Source organism: Pipistrellus hanaki, assembly GCF_964339955.1.
Source record: "Pipistrellus hanaki genome assembly, contig: scaffold_68, whole genome shotgun sequence".
NCBI lineage: Eukaryota > Metazoa > Chordata > Mammalia > Chiroptera > Vespertilionidae > Pipistrellus > Pipistrellus hanaki.
The window spans coordinates 7,501-25,000 of record NW_028182267.1 but is presented as its reverse complement, the minus strand read 5'-3'; the positions used below and the strand labels follow the sequence as shown (position 1 = coordinate 25,000).

Genomic DNA, 17,500 nt, shown 5'->3' with positions numbered 1-17,500 from the left:
CCCGTGGTCCGAGGTGAAATACACCAGCGTGTGGTTGGCCAGGCACTCCTTGTCCAGGACCTCCAGGATCTTACCTGGGGCAGGGGAGACAGAGGAACCCATCACCATTCAAGAGTCCAGAGACGAAAGATAATTTCGAAAGGCGTTGGGGGGGGGGGGTCAGAGGAGCTTCAGCTGAAGGAGCTAAAGACTGCCCCTCGACTCAGGACCCCTTGCTGTTTATTAACACAATCTGTCCTGAGACAAGGTGGCTAAAGACTACCCCTTGTCCCAGGACCCCTTGCTGTTTATTAGCACAAATTGTCCTAAGGCGAGGTGGCTACAGACTGCCCCTTGTCCCAGGACCCCTTGTTGTTTATTAACACAATTTGTCCTGAGGCGAGGTGGCTAAAGACTAGCTACCCCTTGTCCCAGGACCCCTTGCTGTTTATTAGCACAAATTGTCCCAAGGTGAGGTGGCTACAGACTACCCCTTGTCCCAGGACCCCTTGCTGTTTATTAGCACAATCTGTCCTGAGACAAGGTGGCTAAAGACTACCCCTTGTCCCAGGACCCCTTGCTGTTTATTAGCACAATTTGTCCCAAAGCAAGGTGGCTAAAGGCTACCCCTTGTCCCAGGACCCCTTGCTGTTTATTAGCACAATTTGTCCTGAGACAAGGTGGCTACAGACTACCCCTTGTCCCAGGACCCCTTGCTGTTTATTAACACAATTTGTCTTAAGACAAAGTGGAGATAATACACATCAAAGGGTTAAGAGGGAGGGGTTCCCTCTGTTGGTGTTCTTGTCCCAGCATTCCAAAGGGCTCAGCAATCTGGAGAAAGGGCTGATGGGTAGATTCAATAAGGAGTCCAGAGATGAAAGATAATTTTGAAAGGCACTGGGGGTCAGAGGAGCTTCAGCTGAAGGAGCTAAAGACTACCCCTTGTCCCAGGACCCCTTGCTGTTTATTAACACAATCTGTCCTAAGGCAAGGTGGCTAAAGACTGCCCCTCAACTCAGGACCCCTTGCTGTTTATTAACACAATCTGTCCCAAAGCGAGGTGGCTAAAGACTGCCCCTTGTCCCAGGACCCCTTGCTGTTTATTAACACAATTTATCCTGAAGTGAGGTGGCTACAGACTACCCCTTGTCCCAGGACCCCTTGCTGTTTATTAGCACAATCTGTCCCAAGGCGAGGTGGCTAAAGACTGCCCCTTGTCCCAGGACCCCTTGCTGTTTATTAGCACAAATTGTCCTGAGACAAGGTGGCTAAAGACTACCCCTTGTCCCAGGACCCCTTGCTGTTTATTAGCACAATCTGTCCTGAGACAAGGTGGCTAAAGACTACCCCTTGTCCCAGGACCCCTTGCTGTTTATTAGCACAATTTGTCCCAAAGCAAGGTGGCTAAAGGCTACCCCTTGTCCCAGGACCCCTTGCTGTTTATTAGCACAATTTGTCCTGAGACAAGGTGGCTAAAGACTACCCCTTGTCCCAGGACCCCTTGCTGTTTATTAGCACAATCTGTCCTGAGACAAGGTGGCTAAAGACTACCCCTTGTCCCAGGACCCCTTGCTGTTTATTAGCACAATCTGTCCTGAGACAAGGTGGCTAAAGACTACCCCTTGTCCCAGGACCCCTTGCTGTTTATTAGCACAATTTGTCCCAAAGCAAGGTGGCTAAAGGCTACCCCTTGTCCCAGGACCCCTTGCTGTTTATTAGCACAATTTGTCCTGAGACAAGGTGGCTACAGACTACCCCTTGTCCCAGGACCCCTTGCTGTTTATTAACACAATTTGTCTTAAGACAAAGTGGAGATAATACACATCAAAGGGTTAAGAGGGAGGGGTTCCCTCTGTTGGTGTTCTTGTCCCAGCATTCCAAAGGGCTCAGCAATCTGGAGAAAGGGCTGATGGGTAGATTCAATAAGGAGTCCAGAGATGAAAGATAATTTTGAAAGGCACTGGGGGTCAGAGGAGCTTCAGCTGAAGGAGCTAAAGACTACCCCTTGTCCCAGGACCCCTTGCTGTTTATTAACACAATCTGTCCTAAGGCAAGGTGGCTAAAGACTGCCCCTCAACTCAGGACCCCTTGCTGTTTATTAACACAATCTGTCCCAAAGCGAGGTGGCTAAAGACTGCCCCTTGTCCCAGGACCCCTTGCTGTTTATTAACACAATCTGTCCTAAGGCAAGGTGGCTAAAGACTGCCCCTCAACTCAGGACCCCTTGCTGTTTATTAACACAATTTGTCCCAAAGCGAGGTGGCTAAAGACTACCCCTTGTCCCAGGACCCCTTGCTGTTTATTAACACAATTTATCCTGAAGTGAGGTGGCTACAGACTACCCCTTGTCCCAGGACCCCTTGCTGTTTATTAGCACAATCTGTCCCAAGGCGAGGTGGCTAAAGACTGCCCCTTGTCCCAGGACCCCTTGCTGTTTATTAGCACAAATTGTCCTGAGACAAGGTGGCTAAAGACTACCCCTTGTCCCAGGACCCCTTGCTGTTTATTAGCACAATCTGTCCTGAGACAAGGTGGCTAAAGACTGCCCCTTGTCCCAGGACCCCTTGCTGTTTATTAGCACAATTTGTCCCAAAGCAAGGTGGCTAAAGGCTACCCCTTGTCCCAGGACCCCTTGCTGTTTATTAACACAATTTGTCCAAAAGCAAGGTGGCTAAAGACTGCCCCTTGTCCCAGGACCCCTTGCTGTTTATTAGCACAATTTGTCCTGAGACAAGGTGGCTACAGACTACCCCTTGTCCCAGGACCCCTTGCTGTTTATTAACACAATTTGTCTTAAGACAAAGTGGAGATAATACACATCAAAGGGTTAAGAGGGAGGGGTTCCCTCTGTTGGTGTTCTTGTCCCAGCATTCCAAAGGGCTCAGCAATCTGGAGAAAGGGCTGATGGGTAGATTCAATAAGGAGTCCAGAGATGAAAGATAATTTTGAAAGGCACTGGGGGTCAGAGGAGCTTCAGCTGAAGGAGCTAAAGACTACCCCTTGTCCCAGGACCCCTTGCTGTTTATTAGCACAATTTGCCCTGAGGCGAGGTGGCTACAGACTGCCCCTTGTCTCAGGACCCCTTGCTGTTTATTAACACAAATTGTCCCAAGGCGAGGTGGCTAAAGACTACCCCTTGTCCCAGGACCCCTTGCTGTTTATTAACACAATTTGTCCCAAAGCAAGGTGGCTAAAGGCTACCCCTTGTCCCAGGACCCCTTGCTGTTTATTAACACAATTTGTCCCAAAGCAAGGTGGCTAAAGACTGCCCCTTGTCCCAGGACCCCTTGCTGTTTATTAGCACAATTTGTCCTGAGACAAGGTGGCTACAGACTACCCCTTGTCCCAGGACCCCTTGCTGTTTATTAACACAATTTGTCTTAAGACAAAGTGGAGATAATACACATCAAAGGGTTAAGAGGGAGGGGTTCCCTCTGTTGGTGTTCTTGTCCCAGCATTCCAAAGGGCTCAGCAATCTGGAGAAAGGGCTGATGGGTAGATTCAATAAGGAGTCCAGAGATGAAAGATAATTTTGAAAGGCACTGGGGGTCAGAGGAGCTTCAGCTGAAGGAGCTAAAGACTACCCCTTGTCCCAGGACCCCTTGCTGTTTATTAACACAATTTATCCTGAAGTGAGGTGGCTACAGACTACCCCTTGTCCCAGGACCCCTTGCTGTTTATTAGCACAATTTGCCCTGAGGCGAGGTGGCTAAAGACTGCCCCTTGTCTCAGGACCCCTTGCTGTTTATTAGCACAAATTGTCCTAAGGCAAGGTGGCTAAAGACTGCCCCTTGTCCCAGGACCCCTTGCTGTTTATTAACACAATTTGTCCCAAAGCAAGGTGGCTAAAGACTACCCCTTGTCTCAGGACCCCTTGTCCCAGGACCCCTTGCTGTTTATGAACACAATCTATCCTAAGGCAAGATGGAGATCATAGCTCCTTCGTATCCAAGCAACTTACCCACCATCGAATCCATCTCCTCCACGTTGTCGCCGTATCGGCCATGCTTGCTGCGCCCCATGAACTTCTCCCTGGTGACCAGCGGCGTGTGGACGTGCAGGAGGGACACCATCAGGAGGAACGGGCCCCCCGCGTTCCTAGGGGGTCAGAGGTCGGGCTCGGTTACCGCCACAGCGAGAGGAAACATATAGGAATGCCGACCAGGATCAGGCCTACACGGGCCCGGCGGACATCCCTCAAGGGGTCCCAGGTTGGAGACGGTGAAGGCTGGGCTGAGGGACACACACGCCACCCTCCTATTGCATGAATTTCATGCACCAGGCCTCTAGTCTACACACATAAAAGGGAAATATGCAAATTGGCAGTCCCTCCGTCACACCCACCAGCCAATCAGGAGTGAGTATGCAAATGAACCCAACTAAGACAGTTTCTCTGAGGCCGCAGGGATCCCCATTCTGGCAGAAGTCTTCATGCACCAGGCCTCTAGTCTACACTCATAAAATAGGAATATGCAAATTGACCGTCCCTCCGTCACGCCCACCAGCCAATCAGGAGCGAGTATGCAAATGAACCCAATGAAGATGACTTTGCTGAGGCCGCAGGGAGCCCCATTCTGGCAGGAATCCCAGTGCATCAGGCCTCTAGTCTACATTCATCAAAGAGAAACATGCAAATCAACCGTCCCTCCGCCACGCCCACCAGCCAATCAGGATCGAGCATGCAAATGAACCCAATGAAGATGACTTTGCTGAGGCCGCAGGGAGCCCCATTCTGGCAGGAATCCCAGTGCACCGGGCCTCTAGTCTACATACATCAAAGAGAAATATGCAAATTGACAGTCCCTCTGAAACGCCCACCAGCCAATCAGGAGCAAGTATGCAAATGAACCCAGCAAAGACGGCTATGCTGAGGCCGCAGGGATCCCCATTCTGGCAGAAATCTTTGTGCACCGTGCCTCTAGTCTACACGCATAAAAGAGAAATATGCAAATGGACCGTCCCTCCGCCACGCCCTCCAGCCAATCAGGAGCAAGTATGCAAATGAACCCAATGAAGATGACTTTGCTAAGGCCGCAGGGAGCCCCATTCTGGCAGGAATCCCAGTGCATCAGGCCTCTAGTCTACATTCATCAGAGAGAAACCTGCAAATCGACCGTCCCTCCTCCACGCCCCTCAGCCAATCAGGAGCGAGCATGCAAATGAACCCAGCAAAGACAGCTCCGCTGAGGCTGCAGAGAGCCCCATTATGGCAGGAATCCCAGTGCATCAGGCCTCTAGTCTACATTCATCAAAAAGAAATATGCAAATTGACCATCCCTCTGCCACGCCCACCAGCCAATCAGGAGCGAGCATGCAAATGAACCCAGCAAAGACAGCTATGCTGAGGCTGCAGGGATCCCCATTCTGGCAGAAGTCTTCATGCATAAGGCCTCTAGTCTACACTCATAAAAGAAAAATATGCAAATTGACCGTCCCTCCGCCACGCCCACCAGCCAATCAGGAGCGAGCATGCAAATGAACCCAATGAAGATGACTTTGCTGAGGCCGCGGGAAGCCCCATTCTGGCAGGAATCCCAGTGCATCAGGCCTCTAGTCTACATTCATCAGAGAGAAACATGCAAATCGACCGTCCCTCCTCCACGCCCCTCAGCCAATCAGGAGCGAGCATGCAAATGAACCCAGCAAAGACAGCTCCGCTGAGGCCACAGGGAGCCCCATTCTGGCAGGAATCCCAGTGCACCAGGCCTCTAGTCTACATACATCAAAGAGAAATATGCAAATTGACAGTCCCTTTGTCATGCCCACCAGCCAATCAGGAGCGAGTATGCAAATGAACCCAGCAAAGACGGCTATGCTGAGGCCACAGGGATCCCCATTCTGGCAGAAGTCTTCATGCATAAGGCCTCTAGTCTACACTCATAAAAGAGAAATATGCAAATTGACCGCCCCTTTGCCACGCCCCTCAGCCAATCAGGATCGAGCATGCAAATGAACCCAATGAAGATGACTTTGCTGAGGCCGCAGGGAGCCCCATTCTGGCAGGAATCCCAGTGCACCGGGCCTCTAGTCTACATACATCAAAGAGAAATATGCAAATTGACAGTCCCTCTGAAATGCCCACCAGCCAATCAGGAGCAAGTATGCAAATGAACCCAGCAAAGACGGCTATGCTGAGGCCGCAGGGATCCCCATTCTGGCAGAAATCTTTGTGCACCGTGCCTCTAGTCTACACGCATAAAAGAGAAATATGCAAATGGACCGTCCCTCCGCCACGCCCTCCAGCCAATCAGGAGCGAGTATGCAAATGACCACAGCAAAGACGGCTATGCTGAGGCCGCAGGGATCCCCATTCTGGCAGAAGTCTTCATGCATAAGGCCTCTCGTCTACACTAATAAAAGAAAAATATGCAAATTGGCCATCCCTCCGCCACGCCCACCAGCCAATCAGGAGCGAGTATGCAAATGAACCCAGCAAAGACGGCTATGCTGAGGCCGCAGGGATCCCCATTCTGGCAGAAGTCTTCATGCATAAGGCCTCTCGTCTACACTCATAAAAGAAAAATATGCAAATTGACCGCCCCTCCGCCACGCCCACCAGCCAATCAGGATCGAGCATGCAAATGAACCCAATGAAGATGACTTTGCTGAGGCCGCAGGGAGCCCCATTCTGGCAGAAGTCTTCATGCACCAGGCCTCTAGTCTACACGCATAAAAGAGAAATATGCAAATTGACCATCCCTCCGCCACGCCCACCAGCCAATCAGGAGCAAGCATGCAAATGAGCCCAGCAGAGTTGACTTTGCTCAGGCCGCGGGAAGCCCTATTCTGGCAGGAATCTTCATACATCAGGCCTCTATTCTACATTCATCAAAAATAAATATGCAAAATTGACCATCCCTCTGCCACGCCCACCAGCCAATCAGGAGAGAGCATGCAAATGAACCCAGCAAAGTTGACTTTGCTCAGGCAGTGGGAAGCCCCATTCTCGCAGGAATTCCCAAGCACTGGGCCTCTAGCCTACACTCATAAAAGAGAAACATGCAAATCAACCGTCCCTCCACCACGCAGACCAGCCAATCAGGAGCGAGTATGCAAATGAACCCAGCAAAGTTGACATTGCTCAGGCTGAGGGGAGCCCCATTCTTGCAGGAATTCCCAAGCACCGGGCCTCCAGTCTACACTCGTAAAAGGGAAATATTCAAATGGACCATCCCTCCACCACGCCCACCAGCCAATCAGGAGCGAGTATGCAAATGAACCTAATACAGACGCCTTCCCTCAGGCCGCAGGAATCCCTATTCTCGCAGGAATCCTCACGCATCAGGCCTCTAGTCTACATTCATCAAAGAGAAACATGCAAATAGACCATCCCTCCGTGACGCCCACCAGCCAATCAGGAGCAAGCATGCAAATGAGCCCAGCAAAGTTGACTTTGCTCAGGCTGCAGGGAGCCCTATTCTCCCAGGAATCCTCACGCACCGGGCCTCTAGTCTACATTCATCAAAGGAAAACATGCAAATCAACCGTCCCTCCGCCACGCCCACCAGCCAATCAGGAGCGAGTATGCAAATGAACCCAGCAAAGTTGACATTGCTCAGGCCGCGGGAAGCCCCATTCTGGCAGGAATCTTTGTGCATCAGGCCTCTAGTCTACATTCATAAAAGAGAAACATGCAACTTGACCATCTCTCCACCACACCCACCAGCCAATCAGGAGCGAGTATGCAAATGAACCTAACAAAGTCAGCTTTGCTGAGGCCGCGGGAAGCCCCATTCTGGCAGGAATCCCAGTGCATCAGGCCTCTAGTCTACATACATCAAAGAGAAATATGCAAATTGACCGTCCCTCCGCCACACCCACCAGCCAATCAGGAGCAAGCATGCAAATGAACCCAGCAAAGTTGACATTGCTCAGGCTGCGGGAAGCCCCATTCTGGCAGGAATCTTTGTGCATCAGGCCTCTAGTCTACATTCATCAAAGAGAAACATGCAGCCGAAGCCGGTTTGGCTCAGTGGATAGAGCATCGGTCTGTGGACTGAAAGGTCCCGGGTTCGATTCCCGGTCAAGGGCATGTACATTGCTTGCGGGCACATCCCCAGTAGGGGGTGTGCAGGAGGCAGCTGGTCGATGATTCTCTCTCATCGATGTTTCTAACTCTCTATCCCTCTCTCTTCCTCTCCGTAAAAAATCAATAAAATACATTTTTTTAAAAAAGAGAGAGAAACATGCAAATCGACCGTCCCTCCGTTACGCCCGCCAGCCAATCATGAACAGGTATGCAAATGAACCCAACTAAGACAGTTTCTCTGAGGCCGCAGGGAGCCCCATTCTTGCTGGAATCCTCACGCATCAGGCCTCTAGTCTACACTCGTAAAAATCAAACATGCAAATCGACCGTCCCTCTGCCACGCCCTCCAGCCAATCAGGAGCGATTATGCAAATGAACCCAGCAAAGTTGACTTTGCTCAGGCCGAGGGGAGCCCCATTCTCGCAGGAATTCCCAAGCACCGGGCCTCTAGCCTACATTCATCAAAGAGAAACATGCAAATCGACCGTCCCTCCATCACACCCTCCATCCAATCAGGAGCGATTATGCAAATGAACCCAGCAAAGTTGACTTTGCTCAGACCGAGGGGAGCCCCATTCTCGCAGGAATTCCCAAGCACCGGGCCTCTAGCCTACATTCGTAAAAGAGAAACATGCAAATTGACCATCCCTCCACCACACCCACCAGCCAATCAGGAGCGAGTATGCAAATGAACCTAACAAAGTCAGCTTTGCTGAGGCCGTGGGAAGCCCCATTCTGGCAGGAATCCCAGTGCATCAGGCCTCTAGTCTACATACATCAAAGAGAAATATGCAAATTGACCGTCCCTCCGCCATGCCCACCAACCAATCAGGAGCAAGTATGCAAATGAACCCAGCAAAGTTGACATTGCTCAGGCTGCGGGATGCCCCATTCTGGCAGAAGTCTTCATGCATAAGGCCTCTAGTCTACACTCATAAAAGGAAAACATGCAAATTAACCGTCCCTCCGCCACGCCCACCAGCCAATCAGGAGCGAGTATGCAAATGAACCTAGCAAAGTTGACTTTGCTCAGGCTGTGAGAAGCCCTATTCTTGCAGGAATCTTTGTACACCGGGCCTCTAGTCTACACTCGTAAAAGAGAAATATGCAAATAGACCATCCCTCCGCCACGCCCACCAGCCAATCAGGAGCGAGTATGCAAATGAACCCAGCAAAGACGGCTATGCTGAGGCCGCAGGGATCCCCATTCTGGCAGAAGTCTTCATGCACCAGGCCTCTAGTCTACACTCATAAAAGAGAAACATGCAAATCGACCGTCCCTCCTCCACGCCCACCAGCCAATCAGGAGCGAGTATGCAAATGAACCCAACTAAGACAGTTTCTCTGAGGCCGCAGGGAGCCCCATTCTTGCAGGAATCCCAATGCACCAGGCCTCTAGTCTACACGCATAAAAGAGAAATATGCAAATTGACAGTCCCTCCGTCACGCCCACCATCCAATCAGGAGCAAGTATGCAAATGAACCTAACAAAGTCAGCTTTGCTGAGGCCGTGGGAAGCCCCATTCTGGCAGGAATCCCAGTGCATCAGGCCTCTAGTCTACACTCGTAAAAAACAATCATGCAGCCAAAGCCGGTTTGGCTCAGTGGTAAAGCGTTGGTCTGTGGACTGAAAGGTCCCGGGTTCGATTCCCGGTCAAGGGCATGTACCTTGCTTGCGGGCACATCCCCAGTAGGGGGCGTGCAGGAGGCAGCTGGTCGGTGATTCTCTCTCATCGATGTTTCTAACGCTCTATCCCTCTCTCTTCCTCTCTGTAAAAAATCAATAAAATAAAAATTTTTTTAAAAGAAACATGCAAATCGACCGTCCCTCCGCCACGCCCCTCAGCCAATCAGGAGCAAGCATGCAAATGAAGAGTTACAAAAAAATAACACACCCATTTCCCCCCCCGTCCTCACCTGCGGACAAAGCCGACCGCCTCTCTCAACAGCAGCCCGGCCGCCCGGCCCTCCCTCAGCGGCTGCTGCACCAGGTCGTGGTCCCTGGCCAGCACGCAGTTCCAGCGCCGGACGAAGCCGTAGCTGGAGAACCAGCCGGCGAAGAAGAGGGCGGCCAGCAGGGCGGCGCCCACCACCAGCCCCCAGGGCACCGTGAACCAGCGGGCGCAGGCGGGCACCAGCAGGAGCACGGGCACCAGGGCCAGGGCGGCCGTGGACGCGGCCAGCGCCCCCCGCAGGCGGCGGTGCAGCTCAGGGGGCGACCCCCAGGACCCAGAGCAGTCGCCCAGGAGGCCGAAGGGGAGGCCGTAGAAGAACTCGAACCCGTGGTTCAGGGGGTGGTGGCAGTGGTCCCCCCGGGAGGCGCAGCTCAGGCCCAGGTGCCACTTTCCTGCAGGGAGAACGGGAGGGAGAGGAGGTTTGTGAGGGCCGGGCTGGGGCGGCTCAGTGGGTAGCACGCCGTCGGACTGCAGAATGAAGGGGGTCCCGGGTTCGATTCCCCCCGGTCAAGGGCATGGACCTCGGTGGCTGAGGGCACATCCCCAGTGGGTGGCGTGCAGGAGGCACTGATGGATGATTCTCTCTCATCATGGGTGTTTCTGTCTCCCTCTCCCTCTCCCTTTCAGTAAAATATTAAAATTAAATAATTTAATTTAATTAAAACATAAAAAATAGGTGGTGGCCCTAGCCGATGTGGCTCAGTGAATGAGCATATGTGTTCTCACACATCTATTCATATATCTGCTCAGACATGTACTCACACATCTGCTCATATATCTATCCATACATGTGTTCACATACTACTCATATATCTACTAATACATCTATTCATACATCTATTCATATGTGTACACATACATGTATTCATATATGTACTCTACATGCATTCATATATTACTCATAAATCTATTCATATATCTATTCACACATCTGTTCATATATCTACCCACACATCTATTTCATACATCTATTCATATATGTACTCATTCATGTATTCATATATCTACTCTACATGCATTCACATATTACTCATATATTACTCATAAATCTATTCATCTATCTATTCACACATCTACCCACACATCTATTCATATATCTGCTCAGACATGTACTCATATATCTAGTCACACATCTATTCATAAATCTACTCATATATGTACTCATACATGTATTCATGTTTCTATCCATACACGTATTCACATACTACTCATATATATACCCACACATCTATTCATATGTCTGCTCAGACATGTACTCATATTTCTATTCGTACATCTATTCATACATTTATTCATACATCTACTCATATATCTGCTTACACATCTACTCATATATGTACTCACACATCTATTCATACATCTATTCATACATGTGTTCACATATTGCTCATATATGTATTCCTAAATCTATTCATCTATCTGCTCAGACATATACTCATATATCTAGTTATATATCTACTCATATATCTACTCATACGTCTGTTCATATATCTACTCACACATATATTCAAACATCTACTCATATTTCTACTTACACATCTGTTCATATATGTGCTCATACACGCATTCACACATCTGTCCATACATGTGTTCACATATTGCTCATATATGTACTCACAAATCTATTCATATATCTGCTCGTGCACATTCATATATCTGCGCAGACATGTACTCATACATCTATTCATACATTTTTTCATACATTTATTCATACATCTACTCATATATCTACCCACACATCTACTCATATATGAGCTCATACATGTATTCGTGTATCTATCCATACACATATTCACATACTACTCAAATATGTACCCACACATCTACTCATATGTCTGCTCAGACATCTACTCATCTATCTACCTACACATCTGTTTATATATCTACTCACACATCTATTTATATATCTACTTACACATCTGTTCATATATGTACTCACACATGTATTCACACATTTGTTCATACATGTGTTCACCTATTGCTCATATATGCACTCATAAATCTATTCATATATCTACTCATACATCTATTCATACATTTGTTCATTCATCTACTCATATACCTACTCATATATCTACCTACATATCTACTCATATATGTACTCATACATGTATTCATATATCTTCTCATACATATTTATATATCTGCTCAGACATGTACTCATACATCTACTCATACATTTATTCATATATCTACCTACATATCTACTCATATATGTACTCATACATGTATTCATATATCTGCTCATACATATTCATATATCTGTGCAGATATGTACTCATACATCTACTCATACATCTATTCATACATTTATTCATACATCTATTCATATATCTACTCATACATCTATTCATATATGTACTCATACATGTATTCATATATCTATCCATATACGTATTCACATACTACTCATATATGTACCCACACATCTATTCATATATATGCTCAAGCATGCATTCATATATCTACTCATACATCTATTCATACATCTACTCACACATCTACTCATGTATCTATCCATACATGTGTTCACATACTACTCATATATGTGCTCACACATCTATTCATATATCTGCTCAAGCATGTATTCATATATCTACCCACACATCTATTCATACATCTACTTATACTTCTATTCATACATCTACTCACACATCTATTCCTCTATGTGCCCACACATGTATTCATGTATGTACACACATGTGTTCATGTGTGTACTCATACATGTATTCATGTACCTATTCACACATGTGTTAAATTCTTCCCCCCGCCGTCTCCTCTCCAGGAGACGCCATCGGCTGGAGGGAGGGACCCAGCCAGAGCCTCTTGCGGACTGAAGGGAGGCCAGTCCCTCAGACCATGCGTCCGTGTCTGAGCCCCCCATGTATATACTCATACATGCGTTCATATATCTATCCATACATGTGTTCACATACTACTCATACATGTACTCACACATCTATTCATATACCTGCTCATACACATTCATACATCTGCTCAGACATGTACTCATATTTCTATTCATACATCATCTATTCATACATTTATTCATACATCTACTCATATATCTACCTACACATCTACTCATGTATGTACTCATACATGCATTCATATATCTATCCATACATGTGTTCACATACTACTCATACATGTACTCACACATCTATTCATATACCTGCTCATACACATTCATACATCTGCTCAGACATGTACTCATATTTCTATTCATACATCATCTATTCATACATTTATTCACACATCTACTCATATATCTACCTACACATCTACTCATGTATGTACTCATACATGCATTCATATATCTATCCATACATGTGTTCACATACTACTCATATATGTACTCACACATCTATTCATATACCTGCTCATACACATTCATACATCTGCTCAGACATGTACTCATATCTCTATTCATACATCATCTATTCATACATTTATTCATACATCTACTCATATATCTACGTACACATCTGCTCATGTATGTACCCGGTCCGTACCTACGAGCCCTGTGCGGTACCCCTGGTCCCTCAGGAGCTTGGCGAAGGTGGTCTCGTTGGCCGGCAGCCCCCCGGAGCTGCCCAGCCAGGCCAGGTCCCGGTTCAGGTTAAAGGCCGATGCCATGCCTGGCGGGGACAGAAGCAGAGAACAGGTGACGGGCGCGGACATGGGGACAGTAACCTGGTTATTGTGTGACGAGAGGCCAGGTGCACGAATTTGTGGACCTGTATGGGGGGGCGGGGGGTTGCCCGGCCTGGCCTGCAGGGGATCGGGGTGAAACCCGCTCTCTGACATCCCCTGAGGGGTCCCGGATGGTGAGAGGGTGCAGGGCAGGATCTATATCTATATCTACATCTATATCTATATCATCTTATCCATATATATGATCTATATCTATATCTATATCTATATCTATATCTATATCTATATCTTATCCATATCTATGTAATCTACATCTATATCTATATAATCTATATCTATATACATATATATCTTATCTATATCTATAACTCTATATATCAATATCTATATCTTATCCATATCTATGTAAACTACATCTATATCTATATAATCTATATCTATATCTATCTATATATATCTTATCTATAACTCTATATATCAATATCAATATCTTATCCATATCTATATGATCTATACCTATATAATCTATATCTATATCTTATCCATATCTATGTAAACTACATCTATATCTATATAATCTATATCTATATCTATATCTATATATATATATCTTATCTATATCTATAACTCTATATATCAATATCTATATCTTATCCATATCTATATAATCTATATCTATATAATCTATATCTATATCTATATAATCTATATCTACATCTTGTCTATATAATCTATATCTACATCTTATCTATAACATCTATATCGATATCTATATCAGTCCCGATCGGCTGGACCTCAGCAGCAAGCTGACCTGCTGGTCGAAGCGTCTGCCCCCTGGTGGTCAGTGCACGTCATAGCGACCGGTCGGCCGGTCAACTGTCTGCCCCCTGGTGGTCAGTGCACGTCATAGCGACCGGTCGGCCGGTCAACTGTCTGCCCCCTGGTGGTCAGTGCACATCATAGCGAGCGGTTGAGCGGCCTTAGCATATCATTAGCATATTATGCTTTGATTGGCTGAACAGCCGACTGGTCGACCAGGCACTCAGAATATTAAGCTTTTATTCTATAGGATAGGAAAGGGAGGGGAGAAAGACTAGATAACAGCATCTGGACAGGAGTGGCTCAGTGGTTGAGTGTCGACCTAGGAACCAGGAGGTCCCGGGTTCGATTCCCAGTCAAGAGCACAGGCCCGGGTTGTGAGCTCCATCCCCAACCAGTAGGGAGCGTGCAGGAGGCGGCCGGTCCACGATTCTCTCTCTTCGTGGTTGTTTCTCTCTCCCTCTTCCTCTCTCTCCCTCTCTGAAATTTAAATAAAAATACACTAGAAATAATGATAATAAACAAATGACCAAAAGAGTGGTTCCACTGGCATCGATGGAAGGGTTGCAGAATTCCACAGCTATTGCCTGTCTGAAATCAATAGAAACACTTTATTTTTTTTTTTTATTGCTCACCCAAGGATATGTTCCCACTGATTTTTTAAAAATGTATTTTATTGGTTTTCTTACAGAGATGAAGGGAGAGGGATAGAGAGCCAGAAACATCGATGATGAGAGAGAAACATCCACCAGCTGCCCCCTGCACGCCCCCCACTGGGGATGTGCCCTCAGCCACCAAGGTCCATGCCCTTGACCGGGAATCGAACCCGGGACCCTTCAGTCTGCAGGCCTATGCTCTATCTACTGAGCCACAAGGCCAGAGCAATTAAATTAGAAATGGAAGAAGAAAGGAAGAAAGGAAGGAAAGAAGGGAGGGAGGGAGAGAAAGATTGAAGAAAGAAGAAAAAGGGAGAAAGAAAGAGAGAGAGAAAGAGAGAGGGGAGGGAGAGAAAGAAAGAAAGAAAGAAAGAAAGAAAGAAAGAAAGAAAGAAAGAAAGAAGAAATAAAAGAAAAAGAAAGAAAGGAAGAAAGAAGAAAGAAATAAAGAAGAAAGAGAAAAAGAAAGAAGAGAAAAAGAGGAAATAAAGAAAGAAAAAATAAAGACAAAGAAAGAGAAAGAGAGAAAGAAAGAAAGAAAGAAAGAAACAAAGAAAGAAAAAGAAGAAAGAAAGAGAAAGAAGAAATAAAATAAAAAGAAAGAAAGAGAAAGAAAGAAAGAAAGAAAGATGAAAGAAGAAAGGAAGAGAAAAAGAAATAAGAGAAATAGAAGGAAAAGAAAGAAAGAAAGAAAGAAAGAAAGAAAGAAAGAAAGAAAGAAAGAAAGAAAGAGAAAAGAAAGAAAGAGAAATGGGAACAAAGAGAAGAAAGAGAGAAAAAAGAAAGAGGGGAAGAAAGGAAGGAAGGAAGGGAGGAAGGAAGGAAGGAAGGAAGGAAGGAAGGAAGGAAGGAAGGAAGGAGAAAGAAAGAAGAAAGAAAGAAAGAGAGAAGAAAGAAAGAAAGGAGAAGAAGGGAGGAAGGAAGAGAGGGGGGGGGAGAGAGAGAGAGAACGCGGGAAGGAGAGCTCACCGGAGCGGACGGGGTAGCGGCCGGTCAGGAAGGCGGCCCGGCTGGGGGTGCAGGTGGAGGCGGCCGCCAGGTGCTGGGTGAGCATCACGCCCTCGCGCGCCAGGCGGTCGATGTTGGGGGTCCTGCGGGCGGACAGACGGACGGACGGGGAGACGGCGCCTGAGGCTCTGACCCCCGGCCCGGCCCAGCGCACGTTTCGGCGGATTCACAATGACCCACTGCCCCCTGGTGGTCAGTGCACGTCACAGCGACTGGTCGGCTGTCTGCCCCCTGGTGGTCAGTGCGCGTCATAGTGACCGGTCGGCCGGTCGGCTGTCTGCCCCCTGGTGGTCAGTGGGCGTCATAGCGACCGGTCAGCCGGTCGACTGTCTGCCCCCTGGTGGTCAGTGCACGTCATAGCGACTGGTTGGCCGGTCGGCTGTCTGCCCCCTGGTGGTCAGTGCACGTCACAGCGACTGGTCGGCCGGTCGGCTGTCTGCCCCCTGGTGGTCAGTGCACATCATAGCGACTGGTCGGCTGGTCAACTGTCTGCCCCCTGGTGGTCAGTGCACGTCACAGCGACTGGTTGACTGTCTGCCCCCTGGTGGTCAGTGCGCGTCATAGCAAACAGTAGAGCAGCTTTAGCATATCATTAGCATATGACGCTTTGATTGGTTGGGTGGCCAACTGGTCGACCAGACACTTAGCATATTAGGCTTTTATTCCATAGGATTTTTATTGATTTCAGAGAAGAAGGGAGAGGGAGAGAGAGAGAGAGAGAGAGAGAGAGAGAGAGAGAGAGAGAGACATCCATGAGGAGAGAGAATCATGGACCAACTGCCTCCTGCACGCCCCCCACTGGGGATGGAGCCCATAACCCAGGCCTGTGCCCTTGACCGGGAATCGAACCCGGGACCCTTCCGTCCGCAGGCCGACGCTCTACCCACTGAGCTACACCGGCCAGGGCGGGAATGAGCCTTAATAAATACTTTTTTTGTGGGCCTTTTGGGGGGTGATTTGAAAACCCTAAAATCAGACAGAGGTGATGGGTTTTAAACGTGGGGGTTGACTAAACGCCTCTGAAATGCCAGCATTCAATGGATTAAACAGTGTGTGTGTGTGTGTATGTGTGTGATGTGTTTTGTGGGGTTTTTTTTTTTTAATCTATTTTTGTGCAATAATAAAATAAAAATGTAAATAAAAATATAAAGCCAGAACCGGTGTGGCTCAGTGGATAGAGCGTCGGCCTGCGGACAGAAGGGTCCCGGGTTCGATTCCCGGTCAAGGGCCTGGACCTTGGTGGCTGAGGGCACATCCCCAGTGGGGGGCGTGCAGGAGGCAGCTGGTCGATGATTCTCTCTCATCATCGACGTTTCTAACTCTCTCTCCCTCTCCCTTCCTCTCTGTGAAAAATCAAAAATATTTTAAAACTAAATAAAATATAAAATAAAATA

The 17,500-nt window shown here is 47.6% G+C and overlaps 1 protein-coding gene and 1 long non-coding RNA gene across 8 annotated transcripts in view; one reads left to right on the top strand and one right to left on the bottom strand.

The window, feature by feature from the left end:
- ARSH (arylsulfatase family member H) overlaps nucleotides 1-17,500 on the bottom strand; it is a 31,278-nt gene that overhangs the window by 7,641 nt on the left and 6,137 nt on the right. For 3 of the 5 annotated variants that reach the window (XM_084907369.1, XM_084907372.1, XM_084907370.1), the window contains 5 exons: nucleotides 16,068-16,189; nucleotides 13,482-13,607; nucleotides 9,929-10,358; nucleotides 3,944-4,080; nucleotides 1-74 (listed from right to left, as the gene is read on the bottom strand). The exon at nucleotides 1-74 is cut by the window's left edge and continues 61 nt beyond it. In XM_084907369.1, coding sequence (XP_084763495.1) covers nucleotides 1-74; nucleotides 3,944-4,080; nucleotides 9,929-10,358; nucleotides 13,482-13,607; nucleotides 16,068-16,189 — 889 coding nt within the window. Of the gene's footprint in view, nucleotides 75-3,943; nucleotides 4,081-9,928; nucleotides 10,359-13,481; nucleotides 13,608-14,764; nucleotides 14,793-16,067; nucleotides 16,190-17,500 lie in introns of those variants that run through there. The other 2 variants (XM_084907373.1, XM_084907371.1) reach the window with 2 other exon arrangements.
- Nucleotides 946-3,359, top strand: LOC311616139. Of its 3 annotated transcripts, XR_014793848.1 has the most exons (4): nucleotides 946-974; nucleotides 1,315-1,382; nucleotides 2,106-2,173; nucleotides 3,101-3,359. It is a non-coding gene; the product is annotated as an uncharacterized lncRNA (long non-coding RNA). The 3 variants fall into 3 exon arrangements; XR_014793849.1 differs by lacking the exons at nucleotides 946-974; nucleotides 1,315-1,382 and adding an exon at nucleotides 1,558-1,654; XR_014793850.1 differs by lacking the exons at nucleotides 946-974; nucleotides 1,315-1,382 and adding an exon at nucleotides 1,973-2,037.